Consider the following 19,460-nt stretch of genomic DNA (forward strand, 5'->3'; position numbering starts at 1 on the left):
GGTCCTCTCCGTATCACAAGCCAATGAGGTTATTTAGAAGTACTCTGTTATTAACATGTTCAGTCCTACCTTATGATGCATTCTATCGTTTTTGGGAACCCCAAGGTGCCTCTGAGCTCTAAGGCTGCATTCACCTTCGCGATATCCATTCAACTTACAACTCATCGCACTGTCTCACAGTATGAGGAATCGCCTCAAGTTCTAGGCTTTGACTGAGACGCCTGACTCTGCCCAATAGAAGGTTCATAACGGCACAATCCAGCCAGCCAGCTTTGCCGAGCTACAGACAAAGAACTCAATACCATCCCTTGCACATGTGGAAGCGCCCTTGAACATCTAGACGCTCTAGTTAGTAGTAAGATCCCACCCGCTTATTCAGTTGACCCCTCGTAAGACTCGGCATTTGCGCTACGACAATGTGGACAATACACCCCGGACACGTCTATCATTGCATTGAATTTCCCTGCACACGAAGCAGTAAGCTAAGAGACTGCAGCTCGAAATAGAGATCCAGATTTAGCACTCAGAAAACGAATTGGATCAATCCAATGGGACCCCCAGGGCAGCCTGTGGTTGCGTCAGTGGTTTAGTGTCAGAAACCAGAACTGCCAATCCTCACTGAGAGTGGAAGGACTCGACGACTCGCTCCTTCCTGCACTGGGTGACTCGACCTTTGAAAGTGGAGTGGAGTGGAGTGGAGAGAGGGAAGGAAGCGCACCTGTTGGCCCGGGCCGCTGGGCCACTGCAGGTCGTGAAATGCATCACTGGGGCCACTGAATATGTCTTTGAGACGGGACCACTGAGGGCTGTTAGAAACTGGCCCTTTAGCGTGTTCCGCAGCTGCCCCCCCTGGGCCACCCTCCCTCCTTCTCGATCCTTAACAGGCTACCAGACAGGACTTGCTTCTTCTGGGCTTCCATGGCTGGGTTCCTCTACTCTCCCGTCATCTAGGTAGGTTAGTGGGTAAGGTCCTCTAGGCTCTAGGTGCTCTTGTTCCTCAACCAGTGCCTCTCCAATTCTCTCGCTATCTCACCTCACCTCATTTCCTCGTCCCTGTTCCATCTCTGGCATTCTTCCTCTGATCTACGTCAGTAATGACTGGAAGCTAAGATCATCCGTCATCTCATGTGCCGACTTTGACGTGATTCCAGCTCGAGATTTTTTACCACGCCCATCTTGTCCCAGTATGCGCACTCGACTGTCGCGCTCGACACTCAACGCAACTCTGTAAGCCACGTTTGCGATTATGTTCGGGTGCTAGCTCGCGTTCGAAGCTGCTTCCAACTCTCGCTCTGCTTAAGACCCGTCATTATTCAAGCGCGTCGCCTCCCTCCTTGCATGTCTCGGACTACCGCCGTCTGACCTGTTCCTGTTGTGTTCCGCAACTGTTCCAAAACCCTGCTTCCTGTCCGATGGCAGCCAGCATGCCAACACCAAACCGCTCCAACATCGTTGCCGCGAAGCAAAAGCTCTAAAAACCTTTTATCTAATAAAAGCCATGCTCGCAGCACACTCTATTCCATCGCCAGTCATGATGGCACCACCCGCTGATTATTCGCTCCAAACACAACATGAGACCAGCCCAACCAGTCAATTACAATTCAAAAAGCACAAGGTTCTCCCACGACCTCGATCCGAAAGGACCTCCGAATTACCAATTCGAGTTTCAAGCCCTTTAATTAGACATGAACTGGCTACCAACACTTCTGTTTCCGGCAATGGAAAGCATCCATCGAGCCCACGAACTCTCAAACATCAGTCGCGAAGGATAGGTAGTGGTCCAGATCTACCACCAACCCCGCCGAGACATTCGCGCCAACCCTCGGAGAACTCCTCTGGCAAGACAAATAGTCCAACTGCGACCGATATCGCATTACGAACTCCCCAGCCATCACATCTGCGTCCACCCACCACGCCTCCTAATCAGAAGAGCCCGCCTACGCCCGATGTGACGCCGCCTCATTCCACAAGTCGCCCGCAATTACTAAGGCCCATTGCTAGTGACCGTGCTGGTTCAAGTACTGCAGCTGGTGAATCCCAATCCGGTTCCTTCACAACTGCGCGAGAAGAGCCTTTATCATCCGAAGACGAAGACAAGCCTGTTGTCAATCAGAACTCACGACCAACTGTACGCAAGATCTTCGACTCAAATTCTCGTATCGACAGACCTGAAAAGCTCGGTCTAGCTTTGGGCAACCTGGCAACTCAATCGGAAGGGAGCAGTACGTCCAGGTCACCAGCAGGGGATTGGGTTCATAACGACAGCGACTGGGGCTCTGTCAGTGAGGTAGAGCAGGAATGGGACCACAATTTGCAAAGACTGGTGACTGTGAAGAAGCGGCCTGAAGCACCTATTATGCCTCGTTTAAGCCCAAACAGAGCGAGAGTCGTCGAGCCCAACACAGTCATACCGACACAAGCAGCTAAAGCTGTGCGTGGCATGCCTTTGTACCAAACGACGGATACACTGGCACAGACACTTCCGCGAGGCATCTCGAGCCGTGATACCCCCCCCTCGGCTACATCGACCTCAATCGCAACTTCTGACCCACGTAGGATGTCGGCCATCTCTACTAAATCCACTGTCTCGACCGTTGTGGAGGCTTATCTTTTGGACACAGTCCCCAAGAGGCAGAGGACACTGCGTCATGTGCGAAAACAGACCATTCTGAGAGACTCGACCAATGAGTCCTCTAGCTCAACCGCACACTCTCTAAAGTCGGACAGATCGCATACCGATTCATGCGGTCGAAACCGTTCCACTGCTCCGAAGTCAGAAAGTCAATACTCGAACGCGACATTTAATTCTATCTCCAGCAGTAAGGCTCGACGCGAAGTATGGAAAGCAGGGGGCATACCTGTGGTGGTTGTTCCTAGTCGACTATCATCACACAAAACCAAGTCCAGAGAGCCGTCACTGAGGTCGCACTCCAGCCGAAAGTCGAGCTGCACTACCAGCGCCAGCCATACGCTGAACGATAGATCAACGAAAGATGAGCCTCCCATTGTGCGGCGTCAATTAAGAGGCCGATCTTACTCCATGTCCGAAAGCTCTGATGAGAGAACCATGGACTATCCACCTATCGTGCCTGCTCGCTCGTCCTCTCTATCTGCACCTACTAGCCGTAACGGTTCAAGAGCCAGTTCCCTGACAACTGAGAGTATGAAGCTTCACAACGCCTTGCAGGAATACCTCAACAAGAAGAAGGACACACCCAGAGTGCCCGACCTTCGCTTCTCAGAAGACACGCCTGGAGCACGAACGTTTTCCAATACCTCAGAAAGTCACCGTCGGTCAGGTTCTGAACGCCATGACGACTTCTTGAACACAAAGGGGTACGGCTCACAAAACACTCCATTTTCGTTAGCTTCAGTCGACACAAATGGGACCAATCCAGTGGTATCAGAAGCGCTCGCAGTGCAGATGTACCCACACCAGAACTCGTCCCTATTGATGATAGATCATTCGACGAAACCCTCCGAGTCGCCAGACGAGACTCAATCGGAGGCGGAGGAAGATCTGGATGTGCCAATACCGACTGATTCCTCGGAGGACATTCCAACCACACCTCCTCAGCCAAAGTTTTCTCTTGACGATGTCGACTCTCCTCTTCGAAACCCCCGAGCGCCTCCCGAGCCACCTAATCACCCACCAGTCATCAACTTCATCCCTGCCACCCCATCAGGAACGACTCCAGCTCATGAGAAAATGGCCCAAATGGGTAACTACTTTGAGTCAATGAACGAAAAACCCCCTCGTCGTCCTTCTGTGGTACGCCTTGCTTTCAATCGTACACGACGCCACTCGGTTGATTATACACCGTCAGCTCGAAGACCTTCGAGCTTCTTGTCGCGCACTCTGTCCCTTTCGCGCACTGGGAGGATCAGAGGAATGCCCACTATGGAACGTGAACCAGCGTATCTTGGCTCTGACGACAGCCCCGTGGAGGAAAACAAATTGCACCCTTTTTGGCGCCCTCAGTGGTCTAGCGAGGACTCAGACGAGTGCGATGGATACTGTGACGATGACTGTGATCTGCACTGGTCGGATGAACTCGGTGGACAGACTTACCAATATCCTCCGGTAGACAACCGACCGAAAGGACCTCAGAGAAGCTTCAGTTCCAGGATGAAGCGCACATTTGCCGTCCTCCCGCCTCGTGATGGCTCCTACTACACCAGCTATGATTGGCCCACCACTGAGCGTCGCACTATTGGGCGAACTCCAAGTGGTAACCTCCGAGTCATGAGACATCGGTCTAGTCTCGAATCTCTACGACGAAACTACAACGATGACGAGAGGCCACATTCGGCGGATGGCGAAGTCAAGAGATCATTCTGGCGAGCCAATAACATCCACAGGCGTGCTAATAAAGAAAAGAGAAGGCTTTCCTTGGGAAGCAAATTAGAGGAGTTGCAGAACCTCCCGCGCAGATTCAGCGAGAGGCGGCGTGAGAAGCGATCACAAGAGCTTCGCAAGAAGATAAGCGGGCCAAAGGAAGTTCGTGATGGAGTTGGAGAAGTCATCAGATCGAGCGCAGCTCGCGATCATTACAAGCCTCTCGATAGGACCTGAACACGCTGAGCAACTGATTGGGTTTACTGGTGCAGATGGCATTCTTGGTGTACCAGGGAGGCAAACAATTTCCACTGCTCGTTGCAGGAGATATAAGACAAAAGGTTCATGACTGATGATTCACGCTTTACGACACGAATGATGGAGGGTTATGAAAATGATATTGCTTATGATTTGCTATCTGGGATTTGTTTTTGAAGAGATTCTATATGGGAGTTGGTTGGAGGATACTATGACATTGAAGAGAGTAGCTCTCATGTATGATAATTACCAATACACACGCATACACAATACTCGCCTGACTGACGCAGCAGTAACAGGACCATGTATTCTTATAACTATACAATAAACCAACATTGATAGACACCCGGTGCTCATTTCGTGCTCGGGAGCCCACCTCTTGTCAAAGAAAACATTTACCTCGCAGTATCTCCAACAGGGAGTACTTTCCATTTTCCCAGTTCTTGTCTAACGCCCAGTTCGCCAATGATGCTATGGTTATAATCAGCCCAAACTCATCCTTGTCATAGAAATGACACTCATCGCTTCTCATGTCCGGGAGCTCCGGGTCCGGGAGGAGCAAATCCGTGTGGTGGAAATCCTTGGCCAGGCGGAGGCATGCCAGGCATGCCAGGAAAAGGAGGAGGGGCACCGCCGGAAGCACCAGATCCTCCTGGAGCGCCCGGAGGAGGGAACGGGAAGGCGCCTGGAGGAGGAGGGAATGGAAGACCGTTAGGAGGTACGGGCATGCCATTGGGTCCAGGGAATGGGGGCATGGGGGGCATGCCTCGACCACCGCCAGGAGGGGCTGGATATTGTCAGAAATGATTTTGTCCTTGAGGGAAAAGGATGTTCTTACGAGGCAGTCCTTGGGGGAATTGTCCAGGAGGCGCACCTGGCATCCCCGGGAAAGGCGGAGGAGGGATACCTATTCATGTGTAAGTACTCCTGATGCCTAATTATCATGGGGTCTTGTTTCTTACCACCTGGGAATGCGAAGGGAGGGGGAAGAAAGCCCTGTCCAGGTTGATTTTGAGGAAGCATAGGATTTGCATGTGCTTGGCCTTCAGCAGCATAAGAAGAGGTGATGGAGTCGATGACGGATTGAGCCTTTTCGTGACCGATTTCTGTGAAGGACGTCAGTTTCATACTATAACACGACCTCCGAACTGGACACACGTTGGTAATAGTCAACTACGTTTCGTAAATGGTTTCGGCCACTGTTATGAGCCTTGCGCACGCTCATGGAATCGTGCGTGAGGTAGACATCGCAATAATCGCCTGGGAGCAAGTTGTCAGTTGGAGGGGGCCTTTGTTGATTCGGGCGCACGAGGGACGGGGCTTACAGAAGACTGTAATATGCGTTAGCGAATGTTTCCTCTTGGAGATATGTAGTTGTTTAGGGGGCGGGCTTACACTTGGGCATCTTGGAAACCTGTGCGATCGCTCTTGTTGAGGTAATCAGCCGGTGATAGTGCTGGTTTGTGTTTAGACTGTGATGCTCAGGCGCGAAAACCGACTGAAGTTGACGAGGCTGGACCCACACGTGATGGAGGCTACAACTCAAGTGCCATATTCATATAATTGGTCGCGAGTTAAACTTAGGGGGTGTCTCCCGCATGTGGGGCACAGCTCAACTGGGACACCTTTCAGTTTAGACCCAAGTTCAGGTGGAAGCCCCTTGTCTGTCTTCAAGAACTACTTTACGTAGCCTTTCCTCTCCGACTTACCATCCACGATACGATAGAGTACGTTTATTGGAGAGGGAGATCAAATCCTACAAAGTGTTTGACCGCGGCAATGGCTCTCCAACAGAAATTGGTGCATTATATCTGCAGCGTTCTGCTGCTTGTTAGCGCTGCCAGTGCTCTGAAGTTCGACCTGATCGCACAAGCAGAGAGCTCAAAGAGGGAACGCTGTGTGCGCAACTTTGTCGGAAAAGACACACTTGTCGTGGTGACAGCGACTGTCGATGGCTACAAGGGCGATGGCATGGTGGTGAATCTCTACGTACGTTACGCACAGATAGATCACGAGTTACAAAGCAAAACTGACATAGCTTTACAGATCCGAGATGCCATTGGCAACGAGTACGGTCGACCCAGAGACGTTGTCGGGGAATCCAGGACCGTCTTTACATCACATGCTGACGCTGCCTTTGATGTTTGTTTTGAAAATATTGTTACTGGTTGTATGTGATGGTCCCTGACCGTAGCATGTTTGGTGTTTTCGTTACATGCTCCGCTCTAATCTATTGTTTAACATGCTGACAATTCTTCAGCCCAGCGAATCAACAACCCTACCCGCCATGTTGAGCTCGATATCGACATCGGCGCCGACGCCAAGGACTGGTCCGCTATCCAGGCCACCGAGAAGCTCAAGCCTGTTGAGGCCGAGCTGCGCCGCATCGAGGAAATCACTGGCGAGCTTGTCACTGAGATGGAGTACCTCCGTACCCGAGAGCAAAAGCTTCGAGATACCAACGAGAGCACCAACAACCGTGTTAAGTGGTTCGGTATCGCCACCACTTGGTTGCTTATTGGTCTCTGGGCCTGGCAGATCATGTATCTCCGTGCCTACTTTCGATCAAAGCATCTTATTTAAGAGACTGGTTTTATATGCGTGTCATCTATTGGGTCGGCAGCCTCCTTCGAGCCTCGAACAGCCGGCCATTCGGGTTCTGAAGACCTGTTCAGGGCATTGGAGCTACCTATATGATCGTGTCCCTCTGTCTTGATTTCGACTGGCCATGCTAGTGGTTTCCGGGCAGGCTTGCGTTGGAATTCGTAGCATGTAGGATTGGGACTGGGAAGGCAAGGTTTAGGCCTTGGCAATTTGGGGTCTCTGTTTTGAAGAGTCATGTGTAACAAAAGTCATGGAAAGAGCAATAATTTTACGTACGTACATGAGGTATTGAGCCAACAGAACTGCTCACGACTCAATGACTCAAGGTTGTGAGGTCTGTGCAGTCGAGTAAAACCTATCGATATTTCGACCAGACAGTAGGCAACACAGCAACAAGCTTTCAGGCACCATGAAAAATGAGCCTGTAGCGAATGCATGCTTCTCTGAGCGTTTACGCCATTAAGTGTATACTTTCTTCACCAAGGCTTTTCAGCTGGCATCCGTGCAGCTAGTTTCAAGCCGCAATTTAAGACCGTCAACTACAATAACTCAACCTACCGTAATAAAGCCTTGCCGGCTATAGGAGTCATGTCTGTTCAAACTCTTTTAAGTTCTGGAGATCTGGATATATCGGCTGAGGCCAACTTAATACTTTTTGTGTATTTTTTCAATCTTTTCAGAAACGATTAAAAATCAACAAATGACCTTCACATATCTAATGCAGTCAACAAAAATGGCCATCTTATAGGAACCTAGTTTCCATCATCGAGTTTCTAGGTAAGGTATGCGACACGTACGAGATACCTTACCTGTCTTGGGCATCATTCTGATTGGTGCGCTGTCATTTATCCCATGTCTGAGGAAGGGTGCCCCTCCAGACCCACTCCTGCCATTGTCAATTGCAAGACCCCGCGGTGCCTCAACTTGACAAAGAAACGAAACCAAGTCGAAACTGCACAGCATGGCGGACCTCAACCCTCCCAAAACCGCCGTTCAGGACCAGGATATCAATCCTTGGTCAGTCGAGGGAGCTCAGGGTGAGAATGGTGAAGTTGCTGCCATTGACTACGACGCCATCTGCTCGTACGTGCTACCCCTCTGACCTGACTATGATGTGACTAACACTTTGGAAACAGGAAGTGGAATACCTCAAAGATCGACCACGCGCTTCTCGAGCGATTCGAACAGGTGACTGGCAAGAAACCCCACCGCTGGTTACGACGCGGCCTCTTTTTCAGCCACCGCGACTTCGACAAGATCCTTACAAAGTACGAGCACGGCGAGCCCTTCTTCCTCTATACTGGTCGAGGACCTAGTACTGGCAGTCTTCACCTTGGTCACACGATTCCCCTCGAGTTCACAAAGTGGTTGCAGGATATCTTCGACGTGCCATTGGTTTTCATGTTGACGGATGATGAGAAGGCTTTATTCAAAGATAGCTTGTCATTCGAGGACACCCACAAATATGCTCTGGAGAACGCCAAAGATATCATTGCCCTTGGCTTTGATGAGAAGAAGACCTTCATTTACAGTGATCTCGAGTATCTGAGCCACCACTTCCTCACGAACGCCTATGAGTTTTCCAAGTTGGTGACCTTCAACCAGGTCCGTGGAGCCTTTGGCTTTGACGGGAGGTGCGTCAAATCGTCCGCGTGTCTACCTACCGCAGCACTAACTGAGTACAGCGCCAACATCGGCAAGATCTTCTTTCCAGCTGTGCAGTGTAGCGCTGCTTTCGCTACATCCTACCCCGAGATCTGGTCTGATGACCCTTCTCCCGTTCGCACCAAGGCCCTGGGCAAGATCCAGTGCCTCATCCCCATGGGCATTGACCAAGACCCCTATTTCAGGCTCATCCGCGACAACGCCCACAGGATGAAGAACCCGTCGCCGAAGCCTGCTTTGATCCATTCCAAATTTCTCACTGCGCTGCAGGGTGCCGGTGGCAAGATGTCATCCTCAAACCCCAACTCAGCCATCTTTATGACCGATACAGCGAAGCAGATCAAGGTAAGGCTGCATGCCACACAATTGAGGTGCAGAAGCTAAAAGTATTTACTACAGAACAAGATCAACAAGTTTGCCTTCAGTGGTGGCCGCGAGACGCTTGAAGAGCATCGCGAGAAGGGAGGAAACCCCGACGTAGATGTGGCCTACATCTACCTCACTTATTTCGAGGATGACGACGAGAAGCTACAAAAGATCTACGACGACTACAAGAGCGGCACTCTTCTCACTGGAGAATTGAAGAAGATGGCAATTGAGGCCCTGCAGTCTGTTGTAGAGACCTTCCAAGGCCGGAGGAAAGCCGTCACCGATGAGGTCCTCAGATCGTATATGAAGCCTCGAAAACTTCAGTGGGGCGGAAACCCAAGCCCCAAGCCTAAAGAGTCGAAGCCAAAGGGGGAAAAGAAGAAGGAGAATGTCGACAACAAGACCGAGTTGCCTGACCGCACTAGAGAGAAGTCGGGCTAGACATTATGCTGACGGCAGGTGATTGTCCGTTATAGAAGAAATAAAGCTAGCATTGTCAAGGATAAAATGGAGTTACGTCTCGCTCTGTACATATATATCAGGCTCTCCTTTTCGCTGTGAAAACTCTTTTTAGTCATTTCTTCATGAATGTATTCCCTATGTAAGTCAACTACGGAACCCTGTTCATGACCTGCTCCCCCGGACCCACCCGCTCCGGGTCAGAAATTATCATTCGGCCGCGGCTATTGAAGTCTCGGAACCTCGACGTCAACGACAGACAAGCGCTTCTTATTTGCCACTACTCTCCCGATTTATAGTTCTTTGCCGACTTCACAAGACAGCATCGACCTGCTATATTTCTACCGCCTCACAAAACTCGATCGGAAAAGACAGCCATGACCTCCCTCATTTCGCGCACTATGCGCCCGGCTGCCCTACGCCGCATTGTCTCCATACCCGTTAGACCACTCACCACAACAATCTCACAGCGATCTGATAATGTCTCATCCTCGGAGCTCAAGGTGGGCGAACTTCAGGGTGCTAAGTTCAGAGTCGAACCCCTACGCCGGGTGGGTGAGGACGACGCTACCAAGCGGGCTCGCCTCGTCTGTACGTTTTCAACTGTCAATTGATCAAAGTGAACTGCTGCTGATTCTATCCAATAGACCAGTCGCGAAAACGAGGTACCTTGGAGTCTGATCTTCTTCTATCCACCTTCGCAGCCGCCCATCTGCCCACGTTGTCCCCTGAACTTCTCGACCAGTATGACTTACTACTTGACGAGAACGACTGGGATATTTACTATTGGGCGACGCAAAAGGAGCAACTGTCCACGACGAACCCTTCGTCCGCCCAGTCACCATCTACCGCTGACATCGACGCAAAGCCTGAGAGCGATCAGATTACCAGGCATCCTCCTTCGGGCGAATGGGCGCAGACTGTGGGCAATTTCAAGCCCGCCTACAGGCCCGTGCCTGCGCGCTGGAAGGACAGTGAAATCCTTGAGAAGTTAAGGGCCCATGTGAGAAGTCGGAGTGTTGACGGTGGCGAGGGTGGTGGTATGGGTTTCATGCCTCCTCTTGAGCCCCTTGAGGTCAAGAACTAGAATTTACATGTAACGCCCAAGAAGAAGTTGGCGAGAACTGTATTTCAAAGAATATCACGCCAAGTCATTGTACTATACGTCTAGCATCATGTATTATCATGGCCACGGGGCCGAGAATTTTAAATCTCAAGATAGGAACTCCACGTCGTTGGAGGACCACTGAATACAAGCAGGGAGCGAAATAAGGAGTATGTGAATTCGAGTGAATTTTCAATTCGCTGAACCACGTACGTGTAGGATCTCCTCTGCATGTTGGCAACTAACAAAGCAAGTATAACCAATCCTTCCAAACTCCTCATGCCTCCAACCTAGTCCGCAAACTCCGTGGGATATCGCCTCGTGACCTCAGCCCTAGAACAAATGCAAAACAAAACGAAACCACCAAACAAAGAATAAAAAACGGCGCAACAAGTAACTGAGGGCCATGACAAGAAAGCAACGGGGATGAAGAAGCGGGCTCAGAAGAAGAAGAAGAAGGGGCGCATAATCTTGTCTTTTCTTGTCTCGTCTCGTCATCAATATCATAGGCTGAAGAAAAGGGGGTCATGAATAAAAACAGAGGGTATCAAGCCGTTCGTTCCAAATTCAAGGTGTTGCACCTTCACCCACCTCCTTCAGGCAAAATGTTCCCTAGACTCCTCAGAACTTCAATAACCGGCATGTCCCTTGTTCCCACACTCGCCTTCTCTCGCTCCTCACGTTGTCGAAGACGAAGAGCGCTCACATTGAGAACCTTATCCGCTTCCTTGCCCGCGACCACAACCCGCTGCTCGAGCTTGTGAACGTTATCGGCAAGTTCGTCAATCTGAAACTCGAGTGACGACTGAATACTGCGCAGTCTTGATTCTGTCTGTGACCTAACAGAATCGAACGATGCTTTCTCGTCTGCAAGGAAGCCTCTGATTTTGCCTTCTTCCGAGTCCAAGAGATCAAAGTCGGGCAGAACAAGAGGTCCGATCTCGTCTTCAGGGAAAAGAGGTGGTTGTTCCGGTGGAGGTTTCCGTATTGCTTGCCACGCTCTCTTCTCATCTTGTAATCTACGAAGGAGGTTAGTCTGGAGTCCAGTCGGTTGCCTAAATAGATATACCTCTTGATGTTGATTTCAAGCTGAGCCAATTTCTCGTCCAACTCCATGTTTCTAGGATTGGGTTTCATCACTACAGGCGCCTTTGGGGCATCGTCCTCCCGGCTAAACCAGTCCGAGAATTCGGACCTGGCCGCAAAGTCTTGCAATAGCTGATCCTGAATGGCACGAGCTATTTATAGTCAGTATTCGAGCATGGCATGCATCATCTGAAAATGGTACTCACCACCGAGAATGGCGTTAGAATTCGGTGTACCATGAGGAGGCTTTCCTGACAGCGCGCGCTCGCCACACCACGTTAACAACTGCTTCATACGTCGAGGTTCTGTCAGGCCTTCGGCTTCAATGTGTTTATAGAAATCCGCGGGGTTGACCTCTCGATGAGGTATTGCTGTTTGTCCACTCTCAATCAGAGAGCTCGCCCTTCTTCCACGGTTACCAAGGCTGCTCCGCCTGTTGGAACTGCCCCCTTTCTTTCGCATCTCTTTATTCCGGTTAATAATGGGCGTGTCGCTCATAGGCAGCGCGATCGTGGCCGACTGTGCAGGCAGTTCACGTTGCGGTGACTTGTCCCAATCCGGGGGCGGTCGAGTAGACTTTACACGGGTCCCCCGTTTCTTGGACGTTCCGTTGACATGGGGAGCCGGTGCCGGTGCAGGTTCTACCTCTGGTTGGGGCCCGGAATCCGGTTCTAGTGCTGACGCTGCTTGAGGAACTACTTCATCCTGGGAGTCCCCCGATCTTCGTGTGCTCCTCCTAGTCGATGGTCTTTTAGGGACTTTAGTCTGTCGCCCTTCTGACACGTCAACACTTGCTTTTCGTCTACTATTCTTTCTTGTCGCAGGTTTCGTCGTAGCATTCATTTCGCTCTCTGCAGGCGTCTCCTCCGCAATGACTCCATTTGTTGTCGGCACTTTAGCAGCGCGTTGCTTCGGAGGTCGTCCCTTGGCATTTTTCTTGACCGGCTCTGCCTTTGGCTCTGGCTCTGGCCTCGGTTTTGATTCATCTGACTTATCCGTCTTAAGTCGTTTCGATTTTCGAACAAATGCGAAATCATCGTCATGCTCATAATCTGTCGCCGCCGCTGCATTTCGATGGTCAGCGGGTCGTCTCTTGTGGGTGCCATCGCCTTCGTCATCAATCAACTTACCAGCGAGACGTTTGCTCAATCGTCGCCCGTGCTCGTTGCTCATGCTAATTACTTGTAGCGGCCGCCGAGTCGTCACCAGAGTCGTCATGGGTGGCGCATTCGGGACCGTCGACGATGCGATTTTTTTTTTAATTCTGAGGTCGTGATGCTGGGGAGTTGTCGGTGCAGTGCGGCACTGATGGGGATGCTGAAACTGTCGCGGAGGGTCAAAAAGGCGCGTCGCGTCGCGATTCTCGTGTACTGGCTGCTTAAAAATGCTGTATAAAAGGCTCAGGTGCTATCGCAATGCAATTCGTGACGGTTCGATCTGTTTATGGCTTCATAGATGGTGATGGGTGGTTCGCGACGTGGATGTTACTGTTTAAGCGCATCGCCTTGTTTACATGAGAGATGATTTGGTTGTTCAACGCTAGACCCAATTGGGCTGCTGCCAGACCCCACCTTGAAATCCTCTTACCCATAGGTTCACCATGAGCCAGTGGAGCAAAATCAAATAACGTCAATGCCCCCAACTCGAACAGCTTGGTACGACGGTTATGAATTATCAAGCGGCTCTAGGTTCCAAACATGGATAAAAAGAACATCTCAAAAATGGCCGTGCCGCCACTAATAGCATCTTCAATAACAGCCTCACGTCTCAATTGGCTCTTCAAAGCTACCACTCAAGTGATGCTACTACCCAGTATGAAGCAAATAATGGAATATCACCGGTGAAACGACATCATAGTATATACTCTTCGTGTTCATAGTGCAACTATCGTTCATCTCAATCGTAGCTTGTGTTACTTGCAGCTACGTATAAAATCACAAAACCAAAACACCAAAGAATTTGATCTCCAAGAGCCGAATTCCCCAAAACGCCCTCCACCCAAGTTGGCAAAAAGGTCAACCTGGCCAAACACCTTTTTGAACTGCGCGTTCCGTGTACTTTGCTGGGAAATACTTTACGTACAAGTTAAAAGTTGTAACGGCGCTGCCTCTAGTAAGAAACGCTCAAGAGAGAGCGGCCTCCTCGCGCAAAACAAGAGCGTCAAGTGATCTCCAAGTGAAGCTCAACAAACTCCTGGTCTCAGACATCGCCTCCGTCTGGATGCTATGTTGCCTCCGATCAAATGTTGTACAGCTCAAATGTGAAATGAAGTTGTGAGCCGATAGGCCTCCGGTGGAATAAACCTAAACCTTGTATATGCATATAATAAATAATTACCTCGGTGAGGTCGTATGGTGTCGTGATTGAGGAAAGAAAGGGTCGTCAAGTCCATGCATTATGTGGTTCGATGGAGAAGCGTGGTCAAGTTGCTCAACCTTGTCAAACTGTCCTAACTGGGGCTGTAACTCGTTCTATGAGAAACGCCGCTGGACACCCTGGCCAGCCATAACTTGCTGGTTTGGCATAGGTGCTGCCATGCCGTAAGGGTTAATCTGAGGGTTGAAAGGCTCAACAACCTGGGACAAAAAGGCACCGTGTATCCCTTGCTGCTGAGTAACTGGGCAGTCCTTGTGGGCAAGAAGAAGCGTCTTCAAATTGACGACCTCTTCTCTAAGTTGTGTTATCTGCGCCGTCAAGGCGTCGTTTTCAGTACTGAACATTTCGACCTTGGTCTGTAAGTTGGCCAACCATTGCTTCTTTCGCTGGCGGCATTTAAGAGCAGCGACACTGTACAGATATTAGTGACAAATGATAAATGATGCTATCACATACATACCGGTTACGTTCAAGGAAGTTCTTGCGCTTCTCCTCGTCAGTCATCTTGGACTTGGAACCACCATCTTCAAACTTCATCTTAGTTTCGTCATCAGACATATCCATATCCATAGACATGGAATTATTAGTCTTGGACTTCTTATTAGCAGGAGCCTTTGCGGGAGGCTCATCCGCCTTCCTGCGACCGTTCGTCGCCGGGGGGTTCTTCTTGCCCCGGCCACGGGTGTTGGGTCGTGTCTGTTCACTCTCATCCGACATCATGCTTCCTTCGCTCATACCGCGAGCTGAGCCAATAGATCCGCCGTTAACACTGGACATTTGAGGTGAGGTATTCATATTCTGAGGCGCGACAGGGGCAGGATGGGCGTGACCAGGTGCACCTGACGTCACAGCAAATTGGTTCGCGTTTTGAGCTCCGTTTCGACCCTGGGCTAGCATAAAGAGGCCGTTGGCAGCGTCGTTATCGTGAGGGTCGAAGGGCCCGGACGCGGGCTTCGCTTCGGATTTATTGGTTGAAGCACCGTTGGGCATTTCTTGGGGTTGGGAAGTGACAGAAGGCTGTTGGGGTTGCTGTGCTTGGGAAGTTTGCTGGGCTTGAGGACGTGGAGCAGTGCCGTTTTGGTCACGTTTTGCCGCAGCACTCATCGCAGTGCGATGGAAATCGAGAGTGCTAGGTGTTGCTCCGCCACTAGCAAGCTGAGCGAAGAGTGCTTGGGAGTTAGGGCTGGGAGCAGGGAACATAGAACCACTGCCACCTGGTGTCAAACCCGTCCTCAAGGAGGATTCGTTAGGAGTAGGAAATCCGCCACGAAGATGATGTGTATCGCCAAAATAATCATTAGCCGGACCAGAAAGCATTGCAGGACTCAGAGGGCCGGTACGTAAGGAGCCTCCTCCCCAATTGAATGGTGTCGCGTTGCTACCAGGCAGAAGAGAGGACGGTGATGTCAATGCAGCAACTGAAGGTAGTTTTGTTCCCCCTGGTGTCTCTGGAGCGCCCCCGAAGGACTGCTCAAATGGATTGGGCTCCAGACTGAGAGATCCGCCGGCCTGAACCGCGAAGTAGTCGGGGGTGTTGCCTTGCTGTTGACCAGGTCGAGGAGGAGGGGCAAGAGGTTTGGCTTGTTCGGCATTGGCAGCCTCTAATTTCACGGGAGGATCGGCTGCCTTCGTGTCGGTCGTAGTTTCTATGACAAGACAGGATGTAAGCAAGCGTTACAGTCAATCGAGTGAAGGGGCCTTGGTTCGACGATGACGGATGACAAGAGACGGAGAAGGAAAGCGATGACGGAAGTGGACAGAGATGAGGATAGAGAGGGATGATCGATGCCAATGACAAGCATACGTCATGCAACAGGATAGGGTAAGGCACAAGGCATGTAGGTGTAAAGTCGACGTTGTAATAAACAAGAGTAGGGGAAATTGAAGAACATACCAGGCCGAGCAGGAGAGCTGTTAGATTGCTTGGGGGACTTCGACTCACCTCCAGCAGAGGCTTCAGTTGTAGTCCCCATGATGACGATGATGTATTATATCTGGGGCTGGCAGGTTGAACAGTGCTGGCTGGATTGGAAGTGTGGGGTGGGTGGCAGTAGAGCAGCAAAGATGGAGGAAGACGAAAAAGTCAAATGAGGTCAGAGGCGAAGAAGAACAGAATAGCAACGCGGCAGCCGTCTGAGACTCTACTATAGGACGGCACGGTTTTAAGGGTTGGACCAGGGGCGATGGCCGCTTTTCGACAAGTCAATAGCGCAGACAGCGCACAGCATACGCTCTGAAACCTCTTCAACCAAGGGAATGCGTCCTGAAAGCTCGAGCGTGTGAAAGGGATATTTGCTTATACTCGGCACTCGGCGTCAACGAGGCAGAAGCAAGAGTGAAGAGGCGCGCGCGTGTCTCTTCTGTAGACAGAGACAGATGATGTACTAAGCGAAGGATTGGTTAAGAAAGGGGATAAGGATAAACAGGCGCGAAAGGCGTTCGTGGTGGAGTTGAGGCTCGTGCCTCTCGAAGCAAAACACACACAAAAAAAAAGGATACGATAGATTTGCGCCGTGTTTCGAGGAGCGACAAAGCGGGCGTTGCTTTGCTTGCGGGATTGCGTCGTTGGACGAGGATTGTGAAAGGATTAGATTGAGAAAAGACGTCAGAGATGACGTTGTTGGCAGCGAGGAAAAGAAGGCGCAGAAAAAAAAAAGACGGCGGCGGCTGGGCTGCTGAAAGCAACTCAAGAAGGCCTGGGGGGGCGAAAAAATAAGGGAAAGGACTTGACTGAGGGGGACACTAGGCCGGCTGACAAAACCGACAGGCACTGGCCTCGCACCTAGGCACCCTGCTTCACACTGTAGGCACTGTATTTGACTGCATCGTTCGATCCTCCCCTCCAAAAAGGTCCGGGGAACCAACCAGACGAGTGCGTTTTGGGCGAATCACTTCAGTTGAGTTGCAAGGGGGAAGGGGGGCAACGTTTCACTGATTAAGAGCAGCATTGAATCTGTAAACAGAAGTGCCATAGAAAGAACCCAGAGAAAGAAAATCGATCGTGATGGCCGAGCATCATCCCACGAATCGGTGATTACAGCTCAATGCCGCCGAGCTCTCTCCGCATCATGTGGTTAAGCCATAAGTTATAATGGTCTTCGACAGGTAAGTTATCTTTGTTTCTCCTCATAGCTTGCAAATGTCGGCAAAACAATCTTTCAAACAGACTCAACGTTGGAAGTCGTAATTGACTAGCACATACTTTTTCCAAGGATCCAAATGGGTCCAAATCATAAAATGAGATAACCAGCTTTCAATGCTGACACTGTGCGGATGCCAGACGTGCTAGCATTTTCTCTGTCTCCACACCCCATTTCCAGCAGGAGCCAGTATGAAGCAAGTGGGCACTTGGGACCATCACCGTCATTCCCACTTCATCCAATCCAATTGGCGCATCTTTCTGTGATGACGCAAGGAGTGGCCTCGTCAAGCTCATTGACAACAGCAATAATTCCTTCACCACCCTCAATCTTGGAAATCTCGCGACTGGATCCGTTTTCAGTTCCCTGACTAAACCCGAATACTGTCTCGATCTTGATTGATATCTTACGGAGTAGATTTATTAGAATTAAGCTGAGATTGGATACCAGAGCCAAGCTTGAAGCCCCATGCTCCATGCTGCTGGTTGAAAAGCTCCGTGCTCCTGGAACTCTGTGTTCCAGTCTGGGGGCACGCTCCCGAGTCCCGCCCCTTGTCTGGCCTTTCATTCTGGAAACCAAGGTTCCAAAGTCACGTTTCTGTATCAGACTCTTTGCTCTTGGCTGGTACTAACCCCACGAGTCTCTCATTTCTGCAACTTTCTACTTAATGAGTACACACATACTTCAAACCCCCCTCCCAGCTTTCATGGATTTATAAGTCGGAGGCGTCGTCGAGGGATCGACGTTGGTTGCAACACACCCCCTGAACTCTACTACACACACCTAACTCGCGAAGAGGAACTGACTGTCGCGAGCCTCTTCTGATCAGACGCGCTCTTGTTCATGTCCTTGTCTATCTCGATCAGCACCCAGCTTACAGGACCATTGTCTTTCATCCGCTCTGAAGCAAAGCCCCTTTCTTTTGCCAGGGGCGAATTAGCAATAAGGAACCTGGACATCCAGATCGACACACTGAAGCTTTCACCTGGCGACGTTCCACCTTAGAAATCAAGGCTGCACGCTAATGGCATGACCCCCCTGGACTGGGTTGGGTCCTCAATCCACTCTGGCCACTCACAAGCAATATCGCATTGTGTTCGCGCACGAGTGTGCGTTGTCTTGTGAAATCGGCTGTGTCCAGTGGTATCCTCGCATCACGTCGAACTCTGATGGCGTTCGAGTTTTCGGGGATATGCAAGAATTACCTTCGGCATTTTTGTGAGGGGTACGTGAGTGAGTGAACACTTGGCCGGTGATAGGCTTCAACAAGACAAGAGCAGGCGTGATAACAAACCCCATCATGCAAATCTGGCGTACTGAGGAGAAGGAACAAGATACACTGTGTCACCTTAAAGTCTGCATGCCCGAGGACAAAACACTGTGTCAGGAACTCGTACCGCAGTTATTCAGGCGCCATATGACTCGTCCATGACGTCAGCTCTTTCAGCCAGTCACAACTTAGATATGCGAGTTATCAGATACTCAACAGCTTCGTTCCTACCAGTGTTGGTTGCATTTACACCCTCATCAAAGTCAACAGATGCTTAAGGCAAAACAACAGGCACTGAACATATGCTTTGTCAATAAGCTGGATCACTCACTTATGTACTTATACAGGCTTCTCCACGGCCTGATTCGATAACAGTGTATATGTTGGTCTGTTCCCTACTCACCCGCAATCAGAACATCATGTTGAATATACTATGGAATGCTTCGCAAGCCTCCGTTCCCGTTCATTTTCAGTTGAACCCCCTCCCATTCTGTTCAAGGTTGGTCGTTTTAAGACCTGGATTTCGTTTGAAGCCTGGCGGTCGGGTACTACCTTGCATTTCTCGACACCTACTTCCAAGCTTTTCCACAATCCCCAACACTAATAAAGCTCCAGTGGCCTCCATAAGCTAGCACTGGCGCCGATGCGCCAACCGGGGTCAAAGAAACGACGGAGCAGAACAGCATGTACTTACTTCTCGTTCTCTACTGGCCTGCAATGCTGGTAGAGGCAACGAACAGACATGACAGACTTGGTTTGCATATACAACGGGAATACCATCATGTCTTC

At 50.5% G+C, this 19,460-nt stretch overlaps 8 protein-coding genes across 8 annotated transcripts; 4 read left to right on the forward strand and 4 right to left on the reverse strand.

Moving 5' to 3' along the window:
- Window positions 1-1,534: 1,534 nt before the first annotated feature.
- Window positions 1,535-4,576, forward strand: FPRO_07884 (uncharacterized protein; the record flags this gene model as incomplete). The annotated part of the gene is made up of 1 exon (XM_031234011.1): window positions 1,535-4,576. The coding sequence occupies one exon, from the start codon at window positions 1,535-1,537 to the stop codon at window positions 4,574-4,576; it is 3,042 nt and encodes a 1,013-aa protein (XP_031083791.1).
- A 539-nt stretch (window positions 4,577-5,115) lies between these two features.
- On the reverse strand, window positions 5,116-6,002 carry FPRO_07883 (uncharacterized protein; the record flags this gene model as incomplete). Its single annotated transcript, XM_031234012.1, has 6 exons — window positions 5,116-5,384; window positions 5,436-5,504; window positions 5,560-5,703; window positions 5,756-5,857; window positions 5,923-5,928; window positions 5,993-6,002. 6 exons carry the CDS (start codon window positions 6,000-6,002, stop codon window positions 5,116-5,118), a joined length of 600 nt encoding a protein of 199 aa, XP_031083792.1.
- A 374-nt stretch (window positions 6,003-6,376) lies between these two features.
- On the forward strand, window positions 6,377-7,180 carry FPRO_07882 (putative ERV25 protein (component of the COPII-coated vesicles); the record flags this gene model as incomplete). Its single annotated transcript, XM_031234013.1, has 3 exons — window positions 6,377-6,586; window positions 6,644-6,767; window positions 6,858-7,180. 3 exons carry the CDS (start codon window positions 6,377-6,379, stop codon window positions 7,178-7,180), a joined length of 657 nt encoding a protein of 218 aa, XP_031083793.1.
- A 982-nt stretch (window positions 7,181-8,162) lies between these two features.
- On the forward strand, window positions 8,163-9,676 carry FPRO_07881 (putative tryptophan--tRNA ligase; the record flags this gene model as incomplete). The annotated part of the gene is made up of 4 exons (XM_031234014.1): window positions 8,163-8,284; window positions 8,338-8,835; window positions 8,887-9,211; window positions 9,266-9,676. The coding sequence occupies 4 exons, from the start codon at window positions 8,163-8,165 to the stop codon at window positions 9,674-9,676; spliced, it is 1,356 nt and encodes a 451-aa protein (XP_031083794.1).
- A 395-nt stretch (window positions 9,677-10,071) lies between these two features.
- FPRO_07880 (uncharacterized protein) lies at window positions 10,072-10,781 on the forward strand (the record flags this gene model as incomplete). The annotated part of the gene is made up of 2 exons (XM_031234015.1): window positions 10,072-10,285; window positions 10,342-10,781. 2 exons carry the CDS (start codon window positions 10,072-10,074, stop codon window positions 10,779-10,781), a joined length of 654 nt encoding a protein of 217 aa, XP_031083795.1.
- A 601-nt stretch (window positions 10,782-11,382) lies between these two features.
- Window positions 11,383-13,058, reverse strand: FPRO_07879 (uncharacterized protein; the record flags this gene model as incomplete). Its single annotated transcript, XM_031234017.1, has 4 exons — window positions 11,383-11,818; window positions 11,869-12,037; window positions 12,092-12,949; window positions 13,016-13,058. 4 exons carry the CDS (start codon window positions 13,056-13,058, stop codon window positions 11,383-11,385), a joined length of 1,506 nt encoding a protein of 501 aa, XP_031083796.1.
- A 1,298-nt stretch (window positions 13,059-14,356) lies between these two features.
- Window positions 14,357-16,234, reverse strand: FPRO_07878 (uncharacterized protein; the record flags this gene model as incomplete). The annotated part of the gene is made up of 3 exons (XM_031234018.1): window positions 14,357-14,672; window positions 14,722-15,907; window positions 16,156-16,234. The coding sequence occupies 3 exons, from the start codon at window positions 16,232-16,234 to the stop codon at window positions 14,357-14,359; spliced, it is 1,581 nt and encodes a 526-aa protein (XP_031083797.1).
- Window positions 16,235-17,635: 1,401 nt separating this feature from the next.
- Window positions 17,636-18,700, reverse strand: FPRO_07877 (uncharacterized protein; the record flags this gene model as incomplete). The annotated part of the gene is made up of 3 exons (XM_031234019.1): window positions 17,636-17,969; window positions 18,185-18,352; window positions 18,480-18,700. The coding sequence occupies 3 exons, from the start codon at window positions 18,698-18,700 to the stop codon at window positions 17,636-17,638; spliced, it is 723 nt and encodes a 240-aa protein (XP_031083798.1).
- Window positions 18,701-19,460: the final 760 nt, after the last annotated feature.

The sequence above is a fragment of the Fusarium proliferatum genome (assembly GCF_900067095.1).
Source record: "Fusarium proliferatum ET1 genome assembly, contig: FPRO_scaffold007, whole genome shotgun sequence".
Classification (NCBI taxonomy): domain Eukaryota; kingdom Fungi; phylum Ascomycota; class Sordariomycetes; order Hypocreales; family Nectriaceae; genus Fusarium; species Fusarium proliferatum.